Source organism: Anomaloglossus baeobatrachus, chromosome 3, assembly GCF_048569485.1.
Source record: "Anomaloglossus baeobatrachus isolate aAnoBae1 chromosome 3, aAnoBae1.hap1, whole genome shotgun sequence".
In the NCBI taxonomy this organism is placed as follows: Eukaryota; Metazoa; Chordata; class Amphibia; order Anura; family Aromobatidae; genus Anomaloglossus; species Anomaloglossus baeobatrachus.
Window position 1 is genome coordinate 72,514,434 of NC_134355.1, and position 23,930 is coordinate 72,538,363.

Below are 23,930 nucleotides of genomic sequence, written 5' to 3' on the forward strand. Positions count from 1 at the left end.
TTTTCTTTATATTCGGCATATTCCCTTATAGAAATGGCTGATCAGGCTGTGTGCCTGTAGCAGTCAGGGATGAAGGCTTATGCAGCAGGCTTGCCTTTTGTGATTTGTTGGTAGTCTTCTGCTTTCTTGCTGCAGCGATTTTATTTTTTTTTTTTCTTCTTCAATCTTTTATATCTTGCATTAAACTGACTAATGAGAAGGTGGGGTCCGGACCGAGCATTTCCGTATTGTAAAGGCACGGCGCAGCAGATGTGCGATTGTGATGCTGTGTATACAGGGACCGGCCAAGCAGTGGGAGATCTAATGTGCGCATTTTCCACAGCTTACACACAGAAGTGCTGGACATATGGACGCAGCTGCAGGACATTCACGATGCCTACGGACTGAAGTACCAATGGGGAGGATCTCACAGCAACAAAAAGCTCCTGCGCTCCCTAGGAATCGACACCAGGAACATAGTATGTCAGTTGTTCTGCCTGTACTATTGTCTGTCTGTGCAAGCGTCGGGGCCGAATAAAGGCTCTATAGGGAAGGAGCAAGCCGCCTGAGTGACCCTGCTAACTAGCAGCTCCTTGGCTGACATCATGGCTTACATACAACGCTGGGGGTCAGTAATTCTTCACCCCTTTTTTATTGTCAGGGCGTCCATCCAACTGTGCGTTCTGCTGATCCTTTGTGTGGCATTAAATTGCCAATCTGGGCCTCGGCCACTTACATTTTCCAATAAAATCAAAGTAAAAAAAAAAAAAAGTAAAAGCATATGTAAGTTGGAATTGGGTCTATTAAATGGAAGCTGTCAGCAGAAATTTTGCTTTAAACCTAAAAGTTTTCCCTTCTGCAGCTCCTGGGCTGCATTCTAGCAAGGTTCCTATAGTTTTTGTGCCCCCTATTAGACCAAATTAAATACTTTATAAAGTTGTACTTTTTGGTATGGAAATCTTCTAAATTATCCCTGGGGGCAGGCTGTCTGGTGTCAGTTACTGTCCCTCCTGCCGGTTTACACCGTCCCCCAACGCTCCATTTCATACCTCAGGACGCCGCCCAGTGCGCCCGTGGTGTCCCGCGCATGCGCCATGCGACTGTAGCGGGACTGTGCACAGTGTAACCGCTGGTGATGTGTTGCGCAGGCACGAGATTATGGGCAGCGCTGTGATTGTCATCAGCAAGTGCCCGCCCATAATCTCGTGCCCGCCCTTTCCCCTCTGCCTCCAGCGTTCTGCGCAAGCGCTGGCCAGATGACCCGACATCACCTCTCATAACCGGTGCTGTCCTGCTCCGCTCCTCCCATCTATTTCCTGCTCCAGGGCAAGACTGGAAAGAGGTGACGTCGGGTCATCTGGCCAGCACTTGCACAGAACACTGGAGGCAGAGGGGAAAGCGCGGGCACGAGATTATGGGCGGGCACTTGCTGATGACAATCACAGCGCCGCCCATAATCATGCCTGCGCAACACGTCACCAGCGGTCGCACACAGTACACAGTCCCGGTACAGTCACACGGCGCATGCACTGGGCGGCGTCCTGAGGTATGAAATGGAGTGTTGGGGGACGGCGTAAATCGGCAGGAGGGACAGTAACTGACACCAGACAGCCCACCCCCATGGATAATTTAGAAGATTTCCATACCAAAAGGTCCAACTTTATAAAGTATTTAATTTGGTCTAAAAGGGGCACAAAAACTATAGGAACCTTTCTAGAATGCAGCCCAGGAGCTGCAGAAGGGGAAACATTTTAGGTTTAGAGCAAAATTTCTGCTGACAGCTTCCCTTTAATATAACGTTGAATAGCTTCTATTAAAAATGGAGGCAGTGCGTATGTGAGGGTAGTGAGGGTAGAAAACCCGAAGGGTTTCTCCAGTTTTAGCCAGCCAAAACTTTTTTTTTTAAATAAAAAGTTACAGGAAGTATATAGAAACCTGGGGCATCCATTGCTAGATCTCTGCTTGCTTTCATTGAATATATTCTTTTGTGCCCTGGTCCCGTGGTGGGTGCATGCAGCGTTACAGTATATCTTCAGCACAGTGTGTACATCGCATGAATGGAGCAAATTTGGAATAAACAACTTTGATTTCTAATGCAGGGCAGCAAGCAGAGATCTTGGAGGGTCTGTCATCCCTAAACCTATAATTTAACTAGTTAGGCCTTCAAATAGGAGTCTTGGCCCCTATGAAAATTTTATGTTTTTACTGTAGATTTGAGTTATTTTAGTTTTTATATAAAAAACATTTCTTTTTATTTATTTATTTTTTTAAGACATGTAACTGAGGGGCTTCACAGAGATGATTCTTTAGAGAGGCAGATAAGCATATGCTCAGACTAACCTGCATGTTTTAATTTCTTTCTGGTTTGCAGCGGCCGACTGCTGCCGTCTGTACTCGTGTGCAGCGGCCGACTGCTGCCGTCTGTACTCGTGTGCAGCGGCCGACTGCTGCCGTCTGTACTCGTGTGCAGCGGCCGACTGCTGCCGTCTGTACTCGTGTGCAGCGGCCGACTGCTGCCGTCTGTACTCGTGTGCAGCGGCTCTCCTCTGCTGTCTGATCTCGGCACCTATGAAAGTTATGTTACTGTAGATGTTAGTTATTTTAGTTTTTATATAAAAACAGCCATCTGATCTCGGGTGCAGCGGCTGCCCTCTGCCTTCTGATCTCGGGTGCAGCGGCTGCCCTCTGCCTTCTGATCTCGGGCGCAGCGGCTGTCCTCTGCCTTCTGATCTCGGGCGCAGCGGCTGTCCTCTGCCTTCTGATCTCGGGCGCAGCGGCTGTCCTCTGCCTTCTGATCTCGGGCGCAGCGGCTGTCCTCTGCCTTCTGATCTCGGGCGCAGCGGCTGTCCTCTGCCTTCTGATCTCGGGCGCAGCGGCTGTCCTCTGCCTTCTGATCTCTGCCGCAGCGGCTGCCCTCTGCCGTCTGATCTCTGCCGCAGCGGCTGCCCTCTGCCGTCTGATCTCGCGCGCTAAGGCTGCCCTCTGCCGTCTGATCTCGCGCGCTAAGGCTGCCCTCTGCCGTCTGATCTCGCGCGCTAAGGCTGCCCTCTGCCGTCTGATCTCGCGCGCTCAGGCTGCCCTCTGCCGTCTGATCTCGCGCGCTCAGGCTGCCCTCTGCCGTCTGATCTCGCGCGCTCAGGCTGCCCTCTGCCGTCTGATCTCGCGCGCTCAGGCTGCCCTCTGCCGTCTGATCTCGCGCGCTAAGGCTGCCCTCTGCCGTCTGATCTCGCGCGCTAAGGCTGCCCTCTGCCGTCTGATCTCGCGCGCTAAGGCTGCCCTCTGCCGTCTGATCTCGCGCGCTAAGGCTGCCCTCTGCCGTCTGATCTCACGTGCATTGGTCTCTAAATACAGAATAGTGAAAACTGCACTCCTGCGCACATGGACACAATGTGTGCCCTTGGCCCCTGCAGTGTTGGTGTGTGTAAAGGGGAATTACATCAGGCAGTGCTCCTAAACCTCCATAGTCAGTTACCATCAGGGGAAGGGCAGAGAATGGTAATTAAGGTGGCGGAACGGTGCACCGTGCTCTTAGGTGCAGACCCTCATTTACATATCTAATGGTTTTTATATAAGAATAATTTACTAAAATCTATTTAACAACTATGAATTTTATGGGGCTAAGTCCTCGAAGTGAAGTTCTAAATTGTTCAATTGCGGTTTTGCAGGTGACAGATTTTCTTTAACCAAAACGTGCGGCATTAATAATGGAAAATGGTAACTTTCTGGTATATTGAGAAACTAATTCCTTCATTAAAGGCATTGTCTCGAACAGGCAAAAAAAGTTAGTTTCTTCTTTACCTATATTAAAATTTCTAATTCCCCGATCATGAGATATCTGGTACCACCATCTCCAATTCTTGCTCACTTTTGATACTTAATTTTCTGTCGAGACACAAGTGATGTGTATCTGGCATGAAGGGGGCTGTGTCTGGATCATTTCAATAATTTCAATAGCTAAGCCAGCCCCCTTTTTTCTGTATGAATCGGCTCTGAGGCTATTGGAACCGGCCAGCCAGACCCGTCATACACCTCACTGGTCGCATGCCAATAGCTTCTGTGAGGAAATAAGGGCAAAAACGCTGGGACTGACGCCGATATCTGGAGATCGGGGCAGATTTCTTCAAGTATAATAGTAAATTTCACTTTTTGCATTTCACACTTTTATCCATTCGTGGCAAGCTGGACAGTGCCTCTAATCCTTGGAGATGTTCTTCTTTGCTTTGTGTAATTTTTGCCTCCTCAATAACGTCTTGTTTTATGGTTTTCAGCTCTTTACAGGCAATAAGAAGCAGCCTGTCATCGTCCCCATGTACGCAGCGGGTCTGGTAAGCCATGCTTCAGTAGTAGCTTGTCTGATGATTGCTATTGCTATTTTCATTTTTTACATCTTTGGATTGTAGAGGGTTTTATTGACACTCGACTTTTCAGAAGCAGTAATGTATGAAATAACCAGGGTGCTGATCTGGACACATTGTGGGTGGTGTAATGTGGAGTTCTTATCTAATTAGAATCCACTAAAGAAATCCAGGAGACATCATTATTAGGCCAGGATCACACAACAGTATATAAAAAAAAAAAAAAAAATTCTATTTTCAACCATAAAGTGATTTTTTTTCTATGTTACAGAATGGCAATGTATGCATAAAAATCAATGCCATGCTGTGGTATTCAATATATATATATATATATATATATATATATATATATATATATATATATATATTTTTATTTTTTTTTAAATGTTTTTATTTTTTCTCACCACCATAGACTTAAATTGCCGAGTTTCATCAAATTTGAGTAAAATTGCACCATGCTGAGGCTATTTTCACATATTCTGTCAGTGGGGAATAAAATGGTTATCTCCACTGCCTCATTAACCCCTACACAGCCTATGGCATACCCATACGTCATGGTTGGAAAGACGTATGGGTACGTCATAACGATCGCGTAGGTAGAGTAGCTGTGGAAGTACAATCACCACTGGGCGCTCGGCATAAGTTATAGTAGAGCTCCAGCTGGAATAGCCAGGGATGATCCTGCGCCGCCCCAGTCAGTTTAACCCCCTAAATGCTGCGATCAATAGCAATCACAGTATATAGGGGCGGGGAGAGGGAATTTGCTCTCCCATGCGATCAGGATCCCTCCACATGATCACCAGGGCCCGACCTCTGGGTCAGTCAGCTACGGCAAACGTTTTAAGCCATGCCAGGAGCAGGGTCTACCACGCTTCTGTCAGTGTCTCCCTGACAGATATAATGTATTGCAATACATTAGACCAGCGATCAGACTAATAAAATACATTATACCAGCGATCAGACTAATAAACGTTAATGTCCCATATAGGAACTAAGGAAAAAGTGAAGAAAACATAGTACAAATATTTTTTTAAAATACCAATAAATGCCTATATTTTTGTAAAAACAAAAACTATACAAAAAGAGTATACACATTTGGTATTGCTGCATCCGTAACAACCAAATGTATAAAACTGTCACACTAGTTAATCCCTTCAGTGAACACTGTAAAAAAAACACATCAAAAACTATCTTTTCATCATACAGCTGACAAAAAAGTGGAATAAAACGCAATCAAAAGTCCTATATAAATAAAAATTGTATAAACTGAAAGTCATCTTGTCTGCAAAAAACAAGCCACTATACAGCGCCATCAGTGAAAAATGAAGCTCTAAAGGGTGCTTTACACGCTGCGACATCGCTAGCGATCCCGTTAGCGATGTGATACGCCAGATCGCAGATGCCATCTGCCGAGATCGCACATAGGTCATTTTTATAGCGCCAGTCACATGTGCGATCTCAGCAGATCGCATCTGCGATCTGGTGTGTCACATCGCTAACGAGATCGCTAGTGATGTCGCAGAGTGTAAAGCACCCTTAACTCTTAATACAGCAAAGCAAAACCAATTTTTCTTTTTCGCTCTATTGGGAGACCCAGACAATTGGGTGTATAGGCTATGCCTCCGGAGGCCGCACAAAGTACTACACTTAAAAGTGTTAGGCCCCTCCCCTTCTGCCAATACACCCCCCGTGCTCCCACGGGCTGCTCAGTTTTTTGCTTTGTGCGAAGGAGGTCAGACACGCACAGCACAGCTCCACAGATTAGTCAGCAGCAGCTGCTGACTAGGTCGGATGGAAGAAAAGTGGGCCCATATAGGGCCCCCAGCATGCTCCCTTCTCACCCCACTTTTGTCGGCGGTGTTGTTAAGGTTGAGGTATCCATTGCGGGTACGGCGGCTGGAGCCCACATGCTGTTTTTCCTTCCCCATCCCCCTTAGGGCTCTGGGTGAAGTGGGATCTTATCGGTCTCCAGGCACTGAGACCGGGCTTCATCCACAACTCCTGTGGAGCCTGATGGATAGGAGCCGATACCGTTCAGGGACATGGCCCTGCATCTTAAAGGTACTCTGTATCCCTATGATGACCGCGCACGGCATCACCTCAGCTTTGCTGGGTGTGCTAGTGCACCGGGGACCGCGGCGCTGACCGGGTCTATATGTGCCATTACACACTCAGCGTCGCTGAGTGTGTTTATATGTAAGGGCTACCGCACTGACCGCCGTTGCCACGGGACACTGCGGCGCGGCTGGGACTTGTAGTTCGCCGGGGACTTTCACGCGACCGCGCTTTTACGGCGGCCGCGTTTATTACTACAGTCCCCGGCTTCATTGCGGCCTAGTTTCCCTTTTTTTCTCCCGCCCTCAGCCCTGACAGGCAGGGGAAGGGCGGGACGCTGCACGGAGCGAGCAACAATGAGGGCTGGAGTATGATTTACATGCTCCACTCCCCTCACTGTGCACAGTATGAGCGCCCGTTTCGCGCTCTTTCTAGGCCACGCCCACAGCTTCCTCAGCTCGTCAGGACGCCGCAGCCATTCCTGTCAGCTCCACCGACGCTGCAGAGAGGGACATATTCATGGGAGACCCAGACACGGTCTCTGGTGGCCTCACAACCGCTTAGGCGGCTGGTAAACAGCACATGTGGTGCTAGCCCCATGGTGCTGTATTGTATGGGTACATTATTTGTGTACTGTATATAATTTACACTGTATGAGCACAGTTCTTTCTGGCTATATACCCTATTGTGTTACTCAGGGAAAACTATAGCATGGCGCCCATAAAAGGCAGGGGTGCCAAAACACAGGCTTATTATGTTGCCTGCGCCGCATGTAAGACCCAGCTACAGGCAGGTTCCACTGACCCTCATTGTGTACAGTGTTCGACCCCTGTGACACTTCCTCAGCCGGATCCTCTGCTAAGAGGGGCCCAGGGGGAGCCACCTGTTGACACTGTCCAGGTGACGGGGACTGAGTTTGCAGCCTTTAAGGATCAACTCTCTGAGACTATGGCTAAGATACTAGAAGCCTTGCAGTCCAGACCGGTATCTCAGCAAAGGGACTCTGTTGAATCATTGTTCCCTGACCCCCCTCAGTTGGACCAACAATGTCCTCACGGGGTATCTCATACATCCCAGACGGAGGGTTCGGACTTAGAACCTAGCCCCAGATCGTCTAAGCGAGCCCGCTTAGAATTTCCCTCGACATCATATTGTTTAGGGTCTCAGCGGGGGGATTCTCTGGTTGATGATGCGGAAACAGCTGATCAGGATTCTGATCCTGGGAGCGCTCTCAATCTTAATTCTCCAGACGGGGACGCCATAGTGAATGATCTTATTGCATCCATTCATCAGTTGCTGGATATTCTTCCCTCAGCCCCTCCGGCGGAGGAGTCTGATTCTCAGCAGGAGAAATTTCGCTTCAGGTTCCCCAAGCGTACACAGAGTATGTTTCTAGACCACTCTGATTTCAGAGAGGCAATCCAGAATCACCATGCTTGTCCGGATAAGCGTTTCTCTAAGCGCCTTAAGGATACACGTTATCCTTTTCCCCCGGAAGTGGTTAAAGGTTGGATTCAATGTCCCAAAGTGGATCCTCCAATCTCCAGACTGGCGGCTAGATCCATACTTGCAGTGGAAGATGGGGCCTCGCTTAAAGATGCCACTGACAGGCAGATGGAGCTCTGGATGAAATCCATCTATGAAACTATCGGAGCTTCTTTTGCCCCAGCATTCGCAGCCGTATGGGCGCTACAAGCTATATCAGCAGGTCAAGCGAAAATTGAAGCGGCCGCGCCACAAGTGGCTTCCATTACCTCCCAGACCTCGGCAATTGCGTCTTACGCTATGAATGCTGTCCTGGACTCTGTGAGCCGTACGGCAGTTGCGACTGCCAATTCGGTAGTAGTCCGCAGGGCCTTGTGGCTACGGGAGTGGAAGGCAGATTCCGCTTCCAAAAAAAAGCGTTTAACCGGTTTGCCAATTTCTGGCGACAGGCTCTTTGGCGAGCGCCTGGATGAAATCATCAAACAATCCAAGGGAAAGGATACATCCTTACCCCAGCCCAAGCAGATCCTCTCCCAACAGAGGAGAGGGCAGTCGAGGTTTCGGTCCTTTCGGGGCGCGGGCAGGTCCCAATTCTCCTCGTCCAAAAGGTCTCAGAAAGAACAAAGGAACTCTGATGCATGGCGGTCTAAGTCACGTCCTAAAAAGGCGATTGGGAGCACCGCTAACAAAGCGGCTGCCTCATGACTTCTACCTCCTCTAGTAGCATCCTCGGTCGGTGGCAGGCTCTCCCGCTTTTGCGACACCTGGCTGCCACAAATAAAAGACCGCTGGGTGAGAGACATTCTGTCTCACGGTTACAAGATAGAGTTCATCTCTCGTCCCCTGACTCGATTCTTCAGATCTTCTCCGCCTCCCGAGAGAGCCGAGGCTCTTCTGCAGGCGCTGGGCACTCTGAAGGCAGAAGGAGTGGTGGTCCCTGTTACTCTTCATCAACAGGGCCACGGTTTTTACTCCAACTTGTTTGTGGTCCCAAAGAAGGACGGGTCTTTCCGTCCTGTCCTAGACCTGAAACTTCTCAACAAACACGTAAAGACCAGGCGGTTCCGGATGGAATCCCTTCGCTCCGTCATCGCCTCAATGTCCCAAGGAGATTTCCTTGCATCGATCGATATCAAAGATGCTTATCTCCACGTTCCGATTGCCCCAGAGCACCAGCGCTTCTTGCGCTTCGCCATAGGAAACGAACACCTGCAGTTCGTGGCACTGCCATTCGGCCTGGCAACAGCCCCACGGGTTTTCACCAAGGTTATGGCTACTGTAGTAGCGGTCCTCCATTCTCAGGGTCACTCGGTGATCCCGTTCTTGGACGATCTGTTGATCAAGGCACCCTCTCTAGAGGCATGCCAACACAGCCTCGACGCTACCCTGGAGACTCTCCAGAGTTTCGGGTGGATCATCAATTTTCCAAAGTCAAATCTGACACCGGTCCAATCGCTCACATACCTTGGCATGGAGTTTCATACCCTCTCAGCGATAGTGAAGCTTCCGCTGATCAAGCAGCGGTCACTACAGACAGGGGTACAATCTCTCCTTCAAGGCCAGTCACACCCCTTGAGGCGCCTCATGCACTTCCTGGGGAAGATGGTGGCAGCAATGGAAGCAGTCCCTTTCGCGCAGTTTCACCTGCGTCCTCTTCAATGGGACATCCTACGCAAATGGGACAGGAAGCCGACGTCCCTCGACAGGACCGTCTCCCTCTCTCAGGCGACCAAAGCTTCCCTTCGGTGGTGGCTTCTTCCCACTTCATTGTCGAAGGGGAAATCCTTCCTACCCCCATCCTGGGAAGTAGTCACGACGGACGCAAGTCTGTCAGGGTGGGGAGCGGTTTTTTCTCCACCACAGGACTCAGGGTACGTGGACCCGGCAAGAGTCCTCGCTTCAGATCAATGTTCTGGAAATTCGGGCAGTGTATCTTGCCCTGAAAGCGTTCCAGCAGTGGCTGGAAGGCAAGCAGATCCGAATTCAGTCGGACAATTCTACAGCGGTGGCATACATCAACCACCAAGGCGGCACACGCAGTCGACAAGCCTTCCAGGAAGTCCGGCGGATTTTGATGTGGGTGGAAGCCACGGCCTCCACCATATCCACAGTTCACATCCCAGGCGTGGAAAACTGGGAAGCAGATTATCTCAGTCGCCAGGGCATGGACGCAGGGGAATGGTCCCTTCACCCGGACGTGTTTCAGGAGATCTGTTGCCGCTGGGGGGTGCCGGACGTCGACCTCATGGCGTCCCGGCACAACAACAAGGTACCAACGTTCATGGCACGGTCTCAAGATCCCAGAGCTCCGGCGGCAGACGCCTTAGTTCAGGATTGGTCGCAGTTTCAGCTCCCTTATGTGTTTCCTCCGCTGGCACTGTTGCCCAGAGTGTTACGCAAGATCAGGGCCGACTGCCGCCGCGCCATCCTAGTCGCTCCAGACTGGCCGAGGAGGTCGTGGTACCCGGATCTGTGGCATCTCACGGTCGGCCAACCGTGGGCACTACCAGACCGACCAGACTTGCTGTCTCAAGGGCCGTTTTTCCATCTGAATTCTGCGGCCCTCAACCTGACGGTGTGGCCATTGAGTCCTGGATCCTAGCGTCTTCAGGGTTATCTCAAGAAGTCATTGCCACTATGAGACAGGCTAGGAAATCAACGTCCGCCAAGATTTATCACAGGACGTGGAAAATTTTCCTGTCGTGGTGCTCTGCTCAGGGTTTTTCTCCCTGGCCATTTGCATTACCTACTTTTCTGTCCTTCCTTCAATCTGGACGGGAAAAGGGTTTGTCGCTCGGTTCCCTTAAGGGACAAGTTTCAGCGCTCTCTGTGTTTTTCCAGAAGCGCCTAGCTAGACTTCCACAGGTACGCACGTTCCTGCAGGGTGTTTGTCACATCGTTCCACCTTACAAGCGGCCGTTAGAACCCTGGGATCTAAACAGGGTGCTGATGGTTCTTCAGAAACCACCATTCGAGCCAATGAGAGATATTTCTCTCTCACGCCTTTCGCAGAAAGTGGTTTTTCTAGTAGCAGTCACTTCACTTCGGAGAGTGTCTGAGCTAGCAGCGTTGTCGTGCAAAGCCCCTTTTCTGGTTTTTCACCAGGACAAGGTGGTTCTGCGTCCGGTTCCGGAGTTTCTCCCTAAGGTGGTATCCCCCTTTCATCTCAATCAGGATATTTCCTTACCCTAAATTTATCCTCATCCAGTTCACCAAGGTGAAAAGGATTTGCACTTGTTAGATCTGGTGAGAGCACTCAGACTCTACATTTCTCGTACGGCGCCCCTGCGCCGCTCGGATGCACTCTTTGTCCTTGTCGCTGGCCAGCGTAAAGGGTCACAGGCTTCCAAATCAACCCTGGCTCGGTGGATCAAGGAGCCAATTATCGAAGCTTACCGTTCGGCTGGGCTTCCGGTTCCCTCAGGGCTGAAGGCCCATTCTACCAGAGCCGTGGGAGCGTCCTGGGCTTTGAGGCACCAGGCTGCGGCTCAACAGGTGTGTCAGGCGGCTACCTGGTCGAGCCTGCACACTTTCACGAAGCACTATCAGGTGCATACCTATGCTGCGGCGGATGCCAGCCTAGGTGGACGAGTCCTTCAGGCGGCGGTTGCCCACCTGTAGGAAAGGGCCGTTTTACGGCTCTCTTACGAGGTATTATTTTACCCACCCAGGGACTGCTTTTGGACGTCCCAATTGTCTGGGTCTCCCAGTAGAGCGAAAAAGAAGAAGGGAATTTTGTTTACTTACCGTAAATTCCTTTTCTTCTAGCTCTAATTGGGAGACCCAGCACCCGCCCCTGTTTTTTTGTGTACACATGTTGTTCATGTTGAATGGTTTCAGTTCTCCGAGTTTCCTTCGGATTGAAGTTAAACCAGTTTATAATTATTTTTTCCTCCTTCTTGCTTTTGCACCAAAACTGAGCAGCCCGTGGGAGCACGGGGGGTGTATTGGCAGAAGGGGAGGGGCCTAACACTTTTTTAAGTGTAGTACTTTGTGCGGCCTCCGGAGGCATAGCCTATACACCCAATTGTCTGGGTCTCCCAATTAGAGCTAGAAGAAAAGGAATTTACGGTAAGTAAACAAAATTCCCTTCTTTTTTTCTATCAAATTGTTTTACGGTATAAAAACAGAAAAACATAAAAAAAGTATACCTGTGGTATCAGTGTAATCGTACTGACCTGAAGAATAAAGCTGTCATCACTTTATGACAGAGCGAACAACGCAAAAAAAACCCACAATCCCTGAATTGCTGTTTCTTCATGATTCTGCCTCACGCAATGCAGAAAAGAAAGTAATCAAATATTATGTGGCTCAAAATGGTACCAATAAAAACTCCAACTCATCCCACAAGAAAACAAGCTGTCACCTGACTCTGTTGGCAGAAAAAAAACAGAAAAACTATAACTTTTACATTTTGATAATGCAAAAAACCTTTATTTTGTAAAAAAAAAAAAACAAAACAAAACAAAAAACATTTTTTTTTCCAGTGTGATAGTCACCAAACCTAAATAACCTGTATATAATTCTGGTATCTCTGTAATTGTACTGTCCTTAGCAATAAGGCCGTCCTATCACTTATACTGCAAGGTGAATGGTGTAAAAAAGCCTAAACTAATTCTTCAACTGCTGTTGATTTTTTTTTATTCTGTCTCCCCAAAGATCGCAGTAATGTGCGGCTCATATTTATCCTGCGACTACGCTGAACGCTTACACCGGGGCATTACTTGTAAATCTCATAAAAATGTGATTCAGGCAAAATTCGCAACAGAAAATTCACTGTAATGAAGCAGAGGGGGTCCGTTAGAACTCCGGTCTGGCCTGTGTTCCGGCACTAGCCATCTTTTTAGGCATGCACAAAAGTGCGGTCAACAACAGTTTTTTTTCACCTTTAAAAAGAAAGACACCATTGAACAGAGTCCAGAGTAATTCTGTTGCCTCATTAGTGAATGGATCCATTGGGTTTTCACTTGAATCACATATTTTGCAATGTACCATAGATGGAAACCCTGTTGTAAGTACTCAGCATAGAGCACAGGATAAATGTGAACAGATCCAAAATGTCCTGGTCCCCAAATTGCCACCAAATAGCATTCAACTCAACCCACAAAAAAAGGCTCTGGAAAAGCACTAATGCCCAATGTGGTGTCAATTTGATGACTGCACCCCTAGATGAATTGATTGAGGGGTGTACTTTGTAAACTGGGGTCACTTATGGGGCATTTGCTTTCGTGGTAAGTCAGAATCTCTGCCAATATAACATGGCATCTGCAAACCATTCCAACTAAATCTGCACTCCACTATGGCGCTCCTTCCCTATTGAGCTTTGCACTGAGCCTTAAACGTAGTTTTTGACCACAGATTGGGTATTGGAAAATGCAGGAGAAATTGTGTAATGAATTGCATGACCCATTTTGCTCCTATTACTTTTTTTTGAAAATGAAAACCATTGGGGCTAAAACAACATTTTAGTGGGGAAAAAACAAATGTAAAAAAAAATATTTTAATATTCACAGCCCAATATTACTCAATTCTGCAAACAACTCCAGCCAATTTCAAAAAGTCAAATAGCACTCCTTCTCTTTCCATCTCTGCTGTGCACCCGAACAGTAGATTCCCACCACACATGGGATATCTGTATACTCAGTAGATATTGCACAACAAATTTTACTGTTCAATTTCTACTGTTAGCCTTGTAAAAAGGCAAACGTTGGGGCTAAAAACATTCTTGTAGGAAAAAATAACATTTTCTTTTTTTTCCTTCCACATTGCTTTAGTTCCTGTGAAGCACCTGAAGGTTTAATAAACTTTTTGGATGTAGTTTTGAACATTTTGAGGGGTGCAGTTTTTAGAATGATGTCAGTTTTGGATATTTTCTGTGACCTAGTTCTCTCAAAGTCACTTTAAATGTGATGTGGTCCCAAAGAAAAAAAAAAAAAAAAGATTTTGTAAATTTTGATGGAAAAATGAGAAATTGCTGATGAACCTTTTACCACTTTTAACTTCTTAACAAATCAGGATCTCTGCCCCTACGTTATGCTGCTCTCAGGTTAGGTGGCAAAAACCTGGTGACAGATTCCCTTTAACACGGGCAAGTCGATAAGGTGAAAACTGTTCTAGATGAAAATCCTTTGACCACCGGGTTCTCTGTGGTCATGTTATCACCTATGCACTGGATTGGCAGTGCGAATGCTCGTCCTCTGCTCCATTCACTTCCAATAATGCTGGCGTGTTCTCTGCTCAACTTTTTCCCTTGGTCAGTATAACAAGTGAATAGTGTGGTGGTCGGTGTCTGACCTGCTTACCCCATTATAAATGAGGATAAATCTGATTGGTCCCAGAGGTGGGATAACCAAATTTAGGCCGTGTGCACACATTGTGTTTTTTTCATGCGTTTCCGCAGCGTTTTAATGCAAAAATGCATGCGTTTTGATTTCCAGGCAAAGTCTATGGAAAATAGGGCTGGCTTGTGCGCACAATGCTTTTAAAAACGCAGCGTTTTTGGTGTAAAAAATTTGTCAAAATCTCTGCGTTTGAAGAAGCAACATGTCAATTGTTTTTACCGTTTTGGTACCATTTGAAGTCAATGAGAATTATCAAAACGCATCCTAAAAGAAATTTCTAGCGTTTTACATGCTTTTTTTGATGCTGAACGCATGTTTTTGGTTTTTTTTTTTGTTTTTTTTGTCAAAATCAAAGCATGCGTTTTTGGCATTATAGTGAGGTCAAGAGTTTTCCATTTGCCCTCACATCCATTCCGACTTTAAAAAAGAGTCAAACAATAATATTACTTTATTTTTAACATAATTATTAAATCTCATTAATCATTTTCCGTAAATTATCATTATAGTGTATGCTTTAAAGGTTATTTTTTTTGTTTTGTTTTTTTCACATTTTTTTTTTCCTACTGTTTGAATGTTCAAACTTTATTTAGTTGTGTATTTGTATTGAAAACGCATCTCAATTTAAGCACTGGAAATGCATGTAAAAAGCGGCAAATACGCTATAAAAACGCATGCGTATTTCTTGCGTTTTATGTGGTCAAAACCAAATTTGACAATAACAAATTCTGCCAGAGGATGCGTTCATTTCTGCAAGGTACTGGACGCAACGTGTGCACATGGCCTTACACTTATCCTCTAGACAGGTGATAACATACATGTTTTTCACCGAACAACACCTTTTTATAAATGTATTGAATTAATCTAAATAGATCTGTACAAAGATTGCAAGAAAATGATGAAATAGAAGATGTATGTATAAAGCAGACTCCTAAAAATGCAAAAACCAATCCCCTCAGCTGTATACAGTGAGCTGCGCTGTCTGCAGTACCGCAATGTACCACACACTGCCTTTGCCGCTTCCCCAGTGTATGGCCACAAGAGGGCGCTGATCACCACGTTACCAATATCCGCAGCGTTCTAGATGATTGTACCAATTCCTTCCTGTTTTGTTGTGTAATTGTGTTTTTCCTTATTGGTGTAGGGTATGCTGGAGCCCACCAAGGAACCTCTGAAGCCTTTATCTGCTGCAGAAAAAATAGCATCAATAGGGCAGTCGTCCCCTGGTCCTCCAGATGACAGTATTTGTTCCTCTGATCAGTTACAGGTACATACGTGTCCAACTCTGCCCTCATACCACAGACAGCAGTGATGTTTATGTCTTAATTTGCTTTATTATTGCTATTAGGCTGGACAGATAATCTAGCCAAAATCATCCATTTACTGCTAAAGCACCATAAATAGCTAAGGGCAGTGCGAGAGGTCAGAGGCTTTTCTGATCATCAAGGTATTTAACTGTATAGTGACAGCTGAAACTAATTTATGATCGACACTTTTCACTTAAGTCCAGTGTTTCACTAAGGCTACTTTCACACATCAGTTTTTTGCCATCAGGCACAATCCGGCAAAAACATGAAAAAACGGATCCGGCGTCTGTTGCCACCGCATCCGTTTTTTCCCCCATAGACTTTCATTAGCGCCGGATTGTGTCGGATGGCCTTGCGTTTCATCCGGTTTTTGCCGGATACGGCAAAATTTACTTGTCCGGCAGCCGGATGAAACGTTGAAGTGAACGTTTTTGTGTCCGGCAAAAAAAAAATGGATCGCGCATGCTCAGTATCACAGCGGATCTGTCAAAAAACTGAAGGAACTGATGGAAAAAACTGATGCAACTGGTCCGTTTTTTCGCCGGATCCGTCGCATCAGTTTTTTTGCCAGATCATACCTGATGCCAAGAAACTAATGTTTGAAAGCAGCCTTAGGCTGCTTTCACACCTCCGGTTTTAGTAGAGCCAGCCAATCCGGCTCTAAAACCTATGCAACGGATGCGGCGACAAAACCACATCCTTTGCATACGTTTTTGACATGCGGCCCGTCCGGTTTTTGCCGCTTGCGACAGGCTACTGAGCTTGCGCAGTGGAAAAAAACACATGCGGCGGCCGGATGCGGTTTTTGCCGCATGCATTGCAAATTGCGCCGGATGCGGGGTTTTTTTGCCAGGCAACGTTCCATCCGGCCGCCGCATCGGCTAAATCTGCCGCATGCGACAAAAAACAGAACGAAAGCCCATGCGGCACAATACGGTACTAATGTAAGTCTATGCAAAAAAAAAAAACGCAACCGGCGGCAAAAAAAATGGTTGCGTTTTTTCTGCAAAGTGCCGGATTGTGCCGCACAGGAAAAACCGGAGGTGTGAAAGCAGCCTTAGGCTACTTTCACACATCAGTTTTTTTTTGCCATTAGGCACAATCCTGTAGAAAAACTGATGCAACTGATCCGTCGCGTCAGTTTTTTACATCAGTTTCTTCCGTTTTTCGACAGATCCGTTATGATACTGAGCATGCTCAGTTTAAAAAACCCGCAATCCGTCGTTGAATTCCGTCATATAACGGATGCCGCCGGATCCGGCGCCCATAAGCTTCCATTATACAACATGCCGGACGGCGCCGGATCCGGTGTGGTCCAGTTTTTTGCCGTTGTCAAAAAACGTTCCATGCTGCTTTCTTTCCGGCAGCCGGACCAAGAAAGTTTCACCGGATCCGGCGGACACCGCATGCAATGCAAGGCCATCTGGCGCTAATAAAAGTCAATGGGGAATAAAACAGATAAGGTGCCAGATCCGTTTTATCTGCATTTCGCCGGATAGTGCCTGATGGCAAAAACCGGATGTGTGAAAGCAGCCTAAGTGGGTACCCCGATCTCTGTCATGAATAACTGAGAAGGGATTATCCCTGGAAGGTGCCTAAAATAAATGTCATTAAGGAATTTTATATATATTTATTTTTATTTGTTTAAAGAGAATCTGTCACCAGGTTATTGCTCCCCCTTCTGAGAGCAGTATAATGTGCAGACAGAGACCCTGATTCCAGTGATGTGTCACTTACTGGGCTGCTTGATGTCAATGTTTTCTCTGCTGCAGATCTAGCAGTTATACAGAGCTCATGAATATGCTGGACTACCTGCAGCACACCAAGTAGTCCTGTAATGATGATCTACTGCTGATTAATCAGCGATTTTATGAAAACTACCCTAAGCAGCCCAGTAAGTGACTTATTGTTGGAATCCGGATCTCTGCCCCTACCTTATGCTGCTTTCAAATACCTATTTTCCATTCAAAAGGATAATTTGTAATCCAGAAGGAGAGAACCTCCCACCAAATTATTAGCAACTCAAAATAACCATGGAAAGACCAGAGAACAAAGAGTTAATGGTTAAACAAATTTCTTTTATTGAAAAAAAAAAAAATCACAATCAAGTGCAATCGTGCGTAAAAACATGAAAACTGAGAACAGGAAGAAGGGTCTGGCATTAAAAGAAAGAAGTAAAGTTATGCTGCTCTCAGATTAGGTAACAAAAACCTGATGACAGATTCCCTTTAAGCTTAGAAGTCGCTGAATCTCTCTCATGGGACATTCAAGGGACTTTATCATTCCTCAGTGAAAAGAGAAAGTCTATTTTCCCCAAGTTCTCAGTATAGGCTTAAAAATGGGCAAAACATTTCCCAACTAGACCTTCTTTCAATGCCGCAGCAGAAATGTCACTTATAACCCCAATATGTGAGACGCCATCACTACGTTACATAAGTGATCTACATTAGGGGTGGAAGTAAGGACTGCGATACTTAGAGCTCGGATACATATGCTAACACACACACACACACACACACACACACACACACACACACACACACACACACACACACACACCCTGATTATTACTTTTCACGGTATTCTCTTATTTTTGGGGTCGCTAGCTAATGTGTGTCCTCTCATCCAGTTAAAAAACTTACCATGTGTTGGAAGCTGAGACTCAGGCTATATATGTATAATGTGGACCATTTTTGAACCTGACCCCACCCTTGTCGGTCCACATTATACATATATAGCCTGGGTCTCAGCTTCCCACACATGGTAAGTTTTTTTAACTGGATGAGAGGACACACATTAGCTAGGAACCCCGAAAATAAGAGAATACCGTGAAAAGTAATAATCAGGATTTGGTGAGTTGATGGGGACTTTGGTACATAGACATCCACACTTTGGGTTGGATTACACTTCTGAAATGTTCAGACGGGACCTATCTGCTGCTGACTGTCCACAGGGGAAAATCTACACCAATCACACTCTAAATTTTAGTGAAAATTTACCGCAGATTTCAAAGCGTGAAAATCCACATTATAAACCGACATGTATGGGTGGCATAATCCGTAGCTATTATTAATTTCCGCCATGGATTTTCTCTGTAGGGTGTTGATATTTTCGTAAAGTCTTGTCCGTGTAATAAACAGCAGATTTTTTGCTAGAATAATCCTGAAGGAACATTTAATGGGAATCTGTCACCAGCTTTTTGCCACCTAATCTGAGAGCAGCATTACGTAGGAGCAGAGACCCTGATTCCAGCGATGTGTCACTTACTGGGCTGCTTAGTGTAGTTTTGATAAAATCAGTAGCGATTGTCATGCTGCAGGTAGTCCAGCATATTCATGAGCTCTGTATAACTGCTAGATCTGCAGCAGAGAAAACATTGATTTTATCAAAATGACGGCAAACAGCTCAGTAAGTGACACAACACTGGAGTCAGGATCTCTGTCTCTACATTATGCTGCTCTCAGATGGGGGAGCAAAAACTTGGTGACAGATTCCCTTTAAGACATATCTTGCTCTTGTGTACATCCATATTTCGGGGAAGCTTTTTAAGCTTCTTGTATCTGCTGCTGTGCTTCTGATGCAATTGATATTAATTGCTCCACTGTTTCTTCCGCAGGAATCCCTCCCGCCTGTCCAGTTTGACTGGAGTAGCAGTGGCCTTACCAACCCCTTAGATGGTACGTCTCTCCGTAGAGCCTCTAGCAACAGAGCTAGACATAAGAAAGCTTCCGAGTCCACACAGTCTCCTCTCTGCTGACCTTCCCCCTGTCTTTTTAGTGATTTCTTGGGAAATTCAGGCTTTCTTTCTTCATCCTTTGCTCAGCATGAACCGTTAGATGAATGTGATATACAATGACGGGCTGTGAGACGCAATGTATTTTACAGTCTCCAGGCGGATTTGTGCCCGTACTGCCATCACATTGTACATGTTAAGTGGCATGTATCAGTCGGCTGCTTTATAATGTTCTCTGATCCAGTATTACATTATCATTTATATATCTTATTTATTTATTAACTATTAACCAGTTGAAGAACAAGGTATGTCCAGTTTGCTTCTTTCTCTTGATATCATTTTTACTATAGTCTCAGACTTTTCCTATATTCTCTTTACTAGTCTGCACCTTGCAACTCATTCTCACCTGTCTTTCACCTTCTTAATCTTTACTGCTGTCAATATCTTGCGCAAGTGACAGCGGAGTGGGAGAAAAGTGACGTCTGATACGCTTCTGGGTAATACACCTTTACCTGAACTCTAAAGGGATCCCCTCTCAGCCCATTTTTAGCACAAGTAGTAATGTGGATGTGTAGGTTTATGGTATAAAAATGTTCCCTTATGTTGACAGTTAATTTGCCAGTCATGAGAAATTTAGAATAAATGCACTATGCAGCACAAACTTGTCTGCACGCATTTTGTAGAAGCAAACTGATGGAATGACACTTCCATGAAGGCATTTACGTTTGATTTCTCATGACTGGTGCAATTGATCTCTGCAAAATAATTTTTTTTTTTTTTTTTTTTATTGAGGACCAGCCCTTGTCCAACCATACCCCTACATCCATTATTTATTTACTTGTCAAACTTGTATACACCGCTCCTCTCCAAAGACTCAGAGCGGCTCACAACATATAAATGCAAAATACAAAGTCTCCCTTTACAAATCCCTTCCTTATTTTTACAGCCATATTCCATGAAACTCCTGAACGTATAAAAGGCCAATCTTCCTATAGACAATGTTAGATATGTTGACAATATATGTAAAGCGCTGCTTATTTAATAGCGCTATATAAATGAATAAAAATATTTATTATTAATAATAATAATTTATTTTTTATTATTATTATTATTATTATTATTATTATTAGACATTCTTACCTTTTGTAGACAACCCCTATCCATTTGCAAATGGATATAGTAGAGGTTTGACCCAACTGGTGACTTGTGCCCTATTAATCATAGCAGCGGGAGACACTACTAACAATAGCTCCCCCCCCTACCCTGAAATACCCAGCTCATGCATAGTCACCCTATTGATTTCAATGGGCACAATGTAATACGTCCTCCAATATGGACAGTTTGGACTACTTAAACTGCAATATTCGCATACTAGAGATAACCAGATCCATTCCCGGCTTTAAAATTTGGAATTAATGAGGCTTTGAAAATCACGATTGTGGTGGATTTATTTCCATTCGTTCCATCTAAATATCAATAGTCCCAACCTAGAAACCATCAGCAAGTAGGACATCAGCTTAAGAGGCAACGATTTCCTTTTGTGCAGAAAGTGACACTAAACAGAAAACCACGTAAATTTCTAACCTCCAGCGTGTCACTAGCCCAGTGGTCTATAGGACACAGTGAATGCCGGACCATGAACGAAAGCCTGAATGGACTGCTGCTATATTTCCTCTAGTGTCTTTTTCTTTTACTGTTTTGTGATCTTTTATTCTGCTTTTAGTGTGTTAAAGGGAAACAATCCAGATTATTTCCACAACATTACAATTTTGCTATGCAGATATACTATTTATGTTGCATTGTACTTTTAACACCTATCCTGGGTGTTGATTGCGGAGGCCCCTACCAATCATTAATATGTGGGTCTGTGGTCCCCTGTTTTCCAAATTGGGCTCAGGAAGAAATTGAACGGCGCAACAGTCAAGAACGTGTCCTGCTATACAAAGTAAAACTGTTTCATTTTCTCCCTTCACATTTTAAGGAACTAAGGAACTCTGCTAGCACGGTTTTGCTATGTAATCTGAGAGCTGCATGATGTAGGGGCAGAGACCCTGATTCCAGCATTATAACTTCCTGTTCTTAATGCTTTTATTTTGTTACACTAAGGCTATGTGCGCACATTGCCTTTTTTTGTGACCACAAAGATGCAGCGTTTTTGACCGCAAAAAACGCACCCCGCGGCAGTGCGTTTTTGGCTGCGTTTTTCCAATGCATTGCATGGGTAGAAAAACGCAGAAAAGAATTGACATGTTGCTTTTTTTTTCTTTTTTCTAACCTCCAAAAACGCAGCTAAAAAAAAAGCACAGTGCGGACAGCAAAAATGAAAACTCATAGACTTTGCTGGGAAAGTAAAGTCATGCAGTTTTTTGACCAAAAACGCAGCGTGCGCACATAGCCTAAATGTTTTTTTCTGCTGCAGAGCTCAGAATACTGAGCCCTATACAACTCCACTCACACAGATTGGCAACTTTGTGTATATTGACAGCTGCTAATCAATGGTGAGGGCAGGGTTTCACTGAGCAGTTGACTAGGAGACATGAGGCATCTAGTCCTGTAGTGATGATTTCCTGCTCCTAAAACACTGATTTCATTAAAACAGCAACACACAGCCCAGTAAGTGACATAACTGGAATCAGTGTATCTGTCTCTACATCATCCTTTTCTCAGATGACATAGCAAAAACCTGCTGACAGATTCCATATAAATGCCCTTACTCATTTTTACGCATGCAGCAAGCACCATTGTGAGAAAAAGAGAACATGCATTTTGATTGATTAACTACAGAAAAAAAAAGAAAAGAAGAATTTATAAAGATATACATATGAGGCTCGACAGTACAACGAGAAATAGAATGATGACGAGGAAATAAGTGAAAAAGCTGAAAAAAAAAAGTTGTTTTTCTGCAAATAAACTAATGTTTTTGTGAAGACATACGGATGACTGAAAGCTGCAACCGCACATTTTAAGCTTCATGCTACGAGTGCAAGATGGAGCAGCAGAGTAAAGCTTCTCTGAAGAGGCCTAACTGACCAGGCATTGTGTATACAGCCATGCAGGCCCCAATGGGTGGATCAAGAGACATGACTTTTGTCCATTAGTTATCTAATGTGTTCGGGCACTTTAGATTTGAGGACCAGGATAACCCTGCCTTCCTTTTGAGGACCAGGATAACCCTGCCTTCCTTTTGAGGACCAGGATAACCCGTGCCTCCCTTTGAGGACCAGGATAACCCTGCCTCCCTCTGAGGACCAGGATAACCCTGCCTCCCTCTGAGGACCAGGATAACCCTGCCTCCCTTTGAGGACCAGGATTACCCGTGCCTCCCTTTGAGGACCAGGATTACCCGTGCCTCCCTTTGAGGACCAGGATTACCCGTGCCTCCCTTTGAGGACCAGGATTACCCGTGCCTCCCTTTGAGGACCAGGATTACCCGTGCCTCCCTTTGAGGACCAGGATTACCCGTGCCTCCCTTTGAGGACCAGGATTACCCGTGCCTCCCTTTGAGGACCAGGATAACCCTGCCTCCCTCTGAGGACCAGGATAACCCCTGCCTCCCTCTGAGGACCAGGATAACCCCTGCCTCCCTCTGAGGACCAGGATAACCCCTGCCTCCCTCTGAGGACCAGGATAACCCCTGCCTCCCTCTGAGGACCAGGATAACCCCTGCCTCCCTTCTCAGCTAGTTAAGCTATATATAAATATCAGAGTAGACATCATGGGCAGCATGGTGGCTCAGTGGTTAGCATTGTTGCTCTGCAGTGCTGGGGTCCTGGGTTCAAGTCCCACAATGGAAAACATCTGCAAGAAGTTTGTATGTTCTCCCCGTGTTTGTGTGGGTTTCCTTCTTGTACTCCAGGTTCCTCTCACTCCAAAGACCATACTGATAGTGAATTTAGACTGTGAGCCCCAATGGGGACAGTGATAATGTCTGTAAAGCGCTGTGGAATTAATAATTAGTGAGTCAAATAAATAAACTTCCTAACAGCATGATTTAGTTATGTTATTGGCTTATGATGCAGAGATGCTTTCTTAGAAGCGTTGTTTAACCCCTTCCTGCTACTTGACATACTCCTACGTCATGATATCTCCACACAGTCTGGATATTTCCACAGAGGTCAGGGGCATTATACAGCCAGCACCTTCCTCTATAGTCAGATAGGTCTGGTCATTGCTGTTTAATACCTTAAATGTCAATATTCTGGCTACCAAGTTTTTTTTAAAGGTAATAAAAAAAAAAATTCAGCTCATCCATCATACCATCAATAATAATAATAATAATAATAATAATAATAATAAATAAAAATAATAATAAATTTATTCACTTATATAGCGCTATTAATTCCACAGTGCTTTCCATACATTGGCAACACTGTCCCCATTGGGGCTCACAATCTAGAGTCCCTATCTATATGTTTTTGGAGTGTGGGAGGAAACCGGAGACCCCGGAGGAAACCCACGCAAACACAGGGAGAACATACAAACTCCTTGCAGATGTTGTCCTTGGTGGGATTTGAATCCAGGCTGTTACAGTAGTAACCACTGAGCCACCTTGCTGCCCCTTTTAAATTAAAGACGTTAAAAAAAAAAAAAAAAAAAAAAACATGTTTGGTATTGCCTCATCCATAACATTAAAAGTCCAATCTATCAAAAGGAAAGATAATTTAACCCATAAGATACA

The 23,930-nt window shown here is 45.4% G+C and overlaps 1 protein-coding gene across 2 annotated transcripts in view; it reads left to right on the top strand.

The window, feature by feature from the left end:
* Positions 1-23,930, top strand: part of AFTPH (aftiphilin) — a 96,540-nt gene that overhangs the window by 53,231 nt on the left and 19,379 nt on the right. For both annotated transcript variants that reach the window (XM_075339258.1, XM_075339259.1), the window contains exons 4-7: positions 323-458; positions 4,248-4,304; positions 15,357-15,479; positions 19,136-19,196. In XM_075339258.1, coding sequence (XP_075195373.1) covers positions 323-458; positions 4,248-4,304; positions 15,357-15,479; positions 19,136-19,196 — 377 coding nt within the window. The remainder of the gene's footprint in view (positions 1-322; positions 459-4,247; positions 4,305-15,356; positions 15,480-19,135; positions 19,197-23,930) is intronic.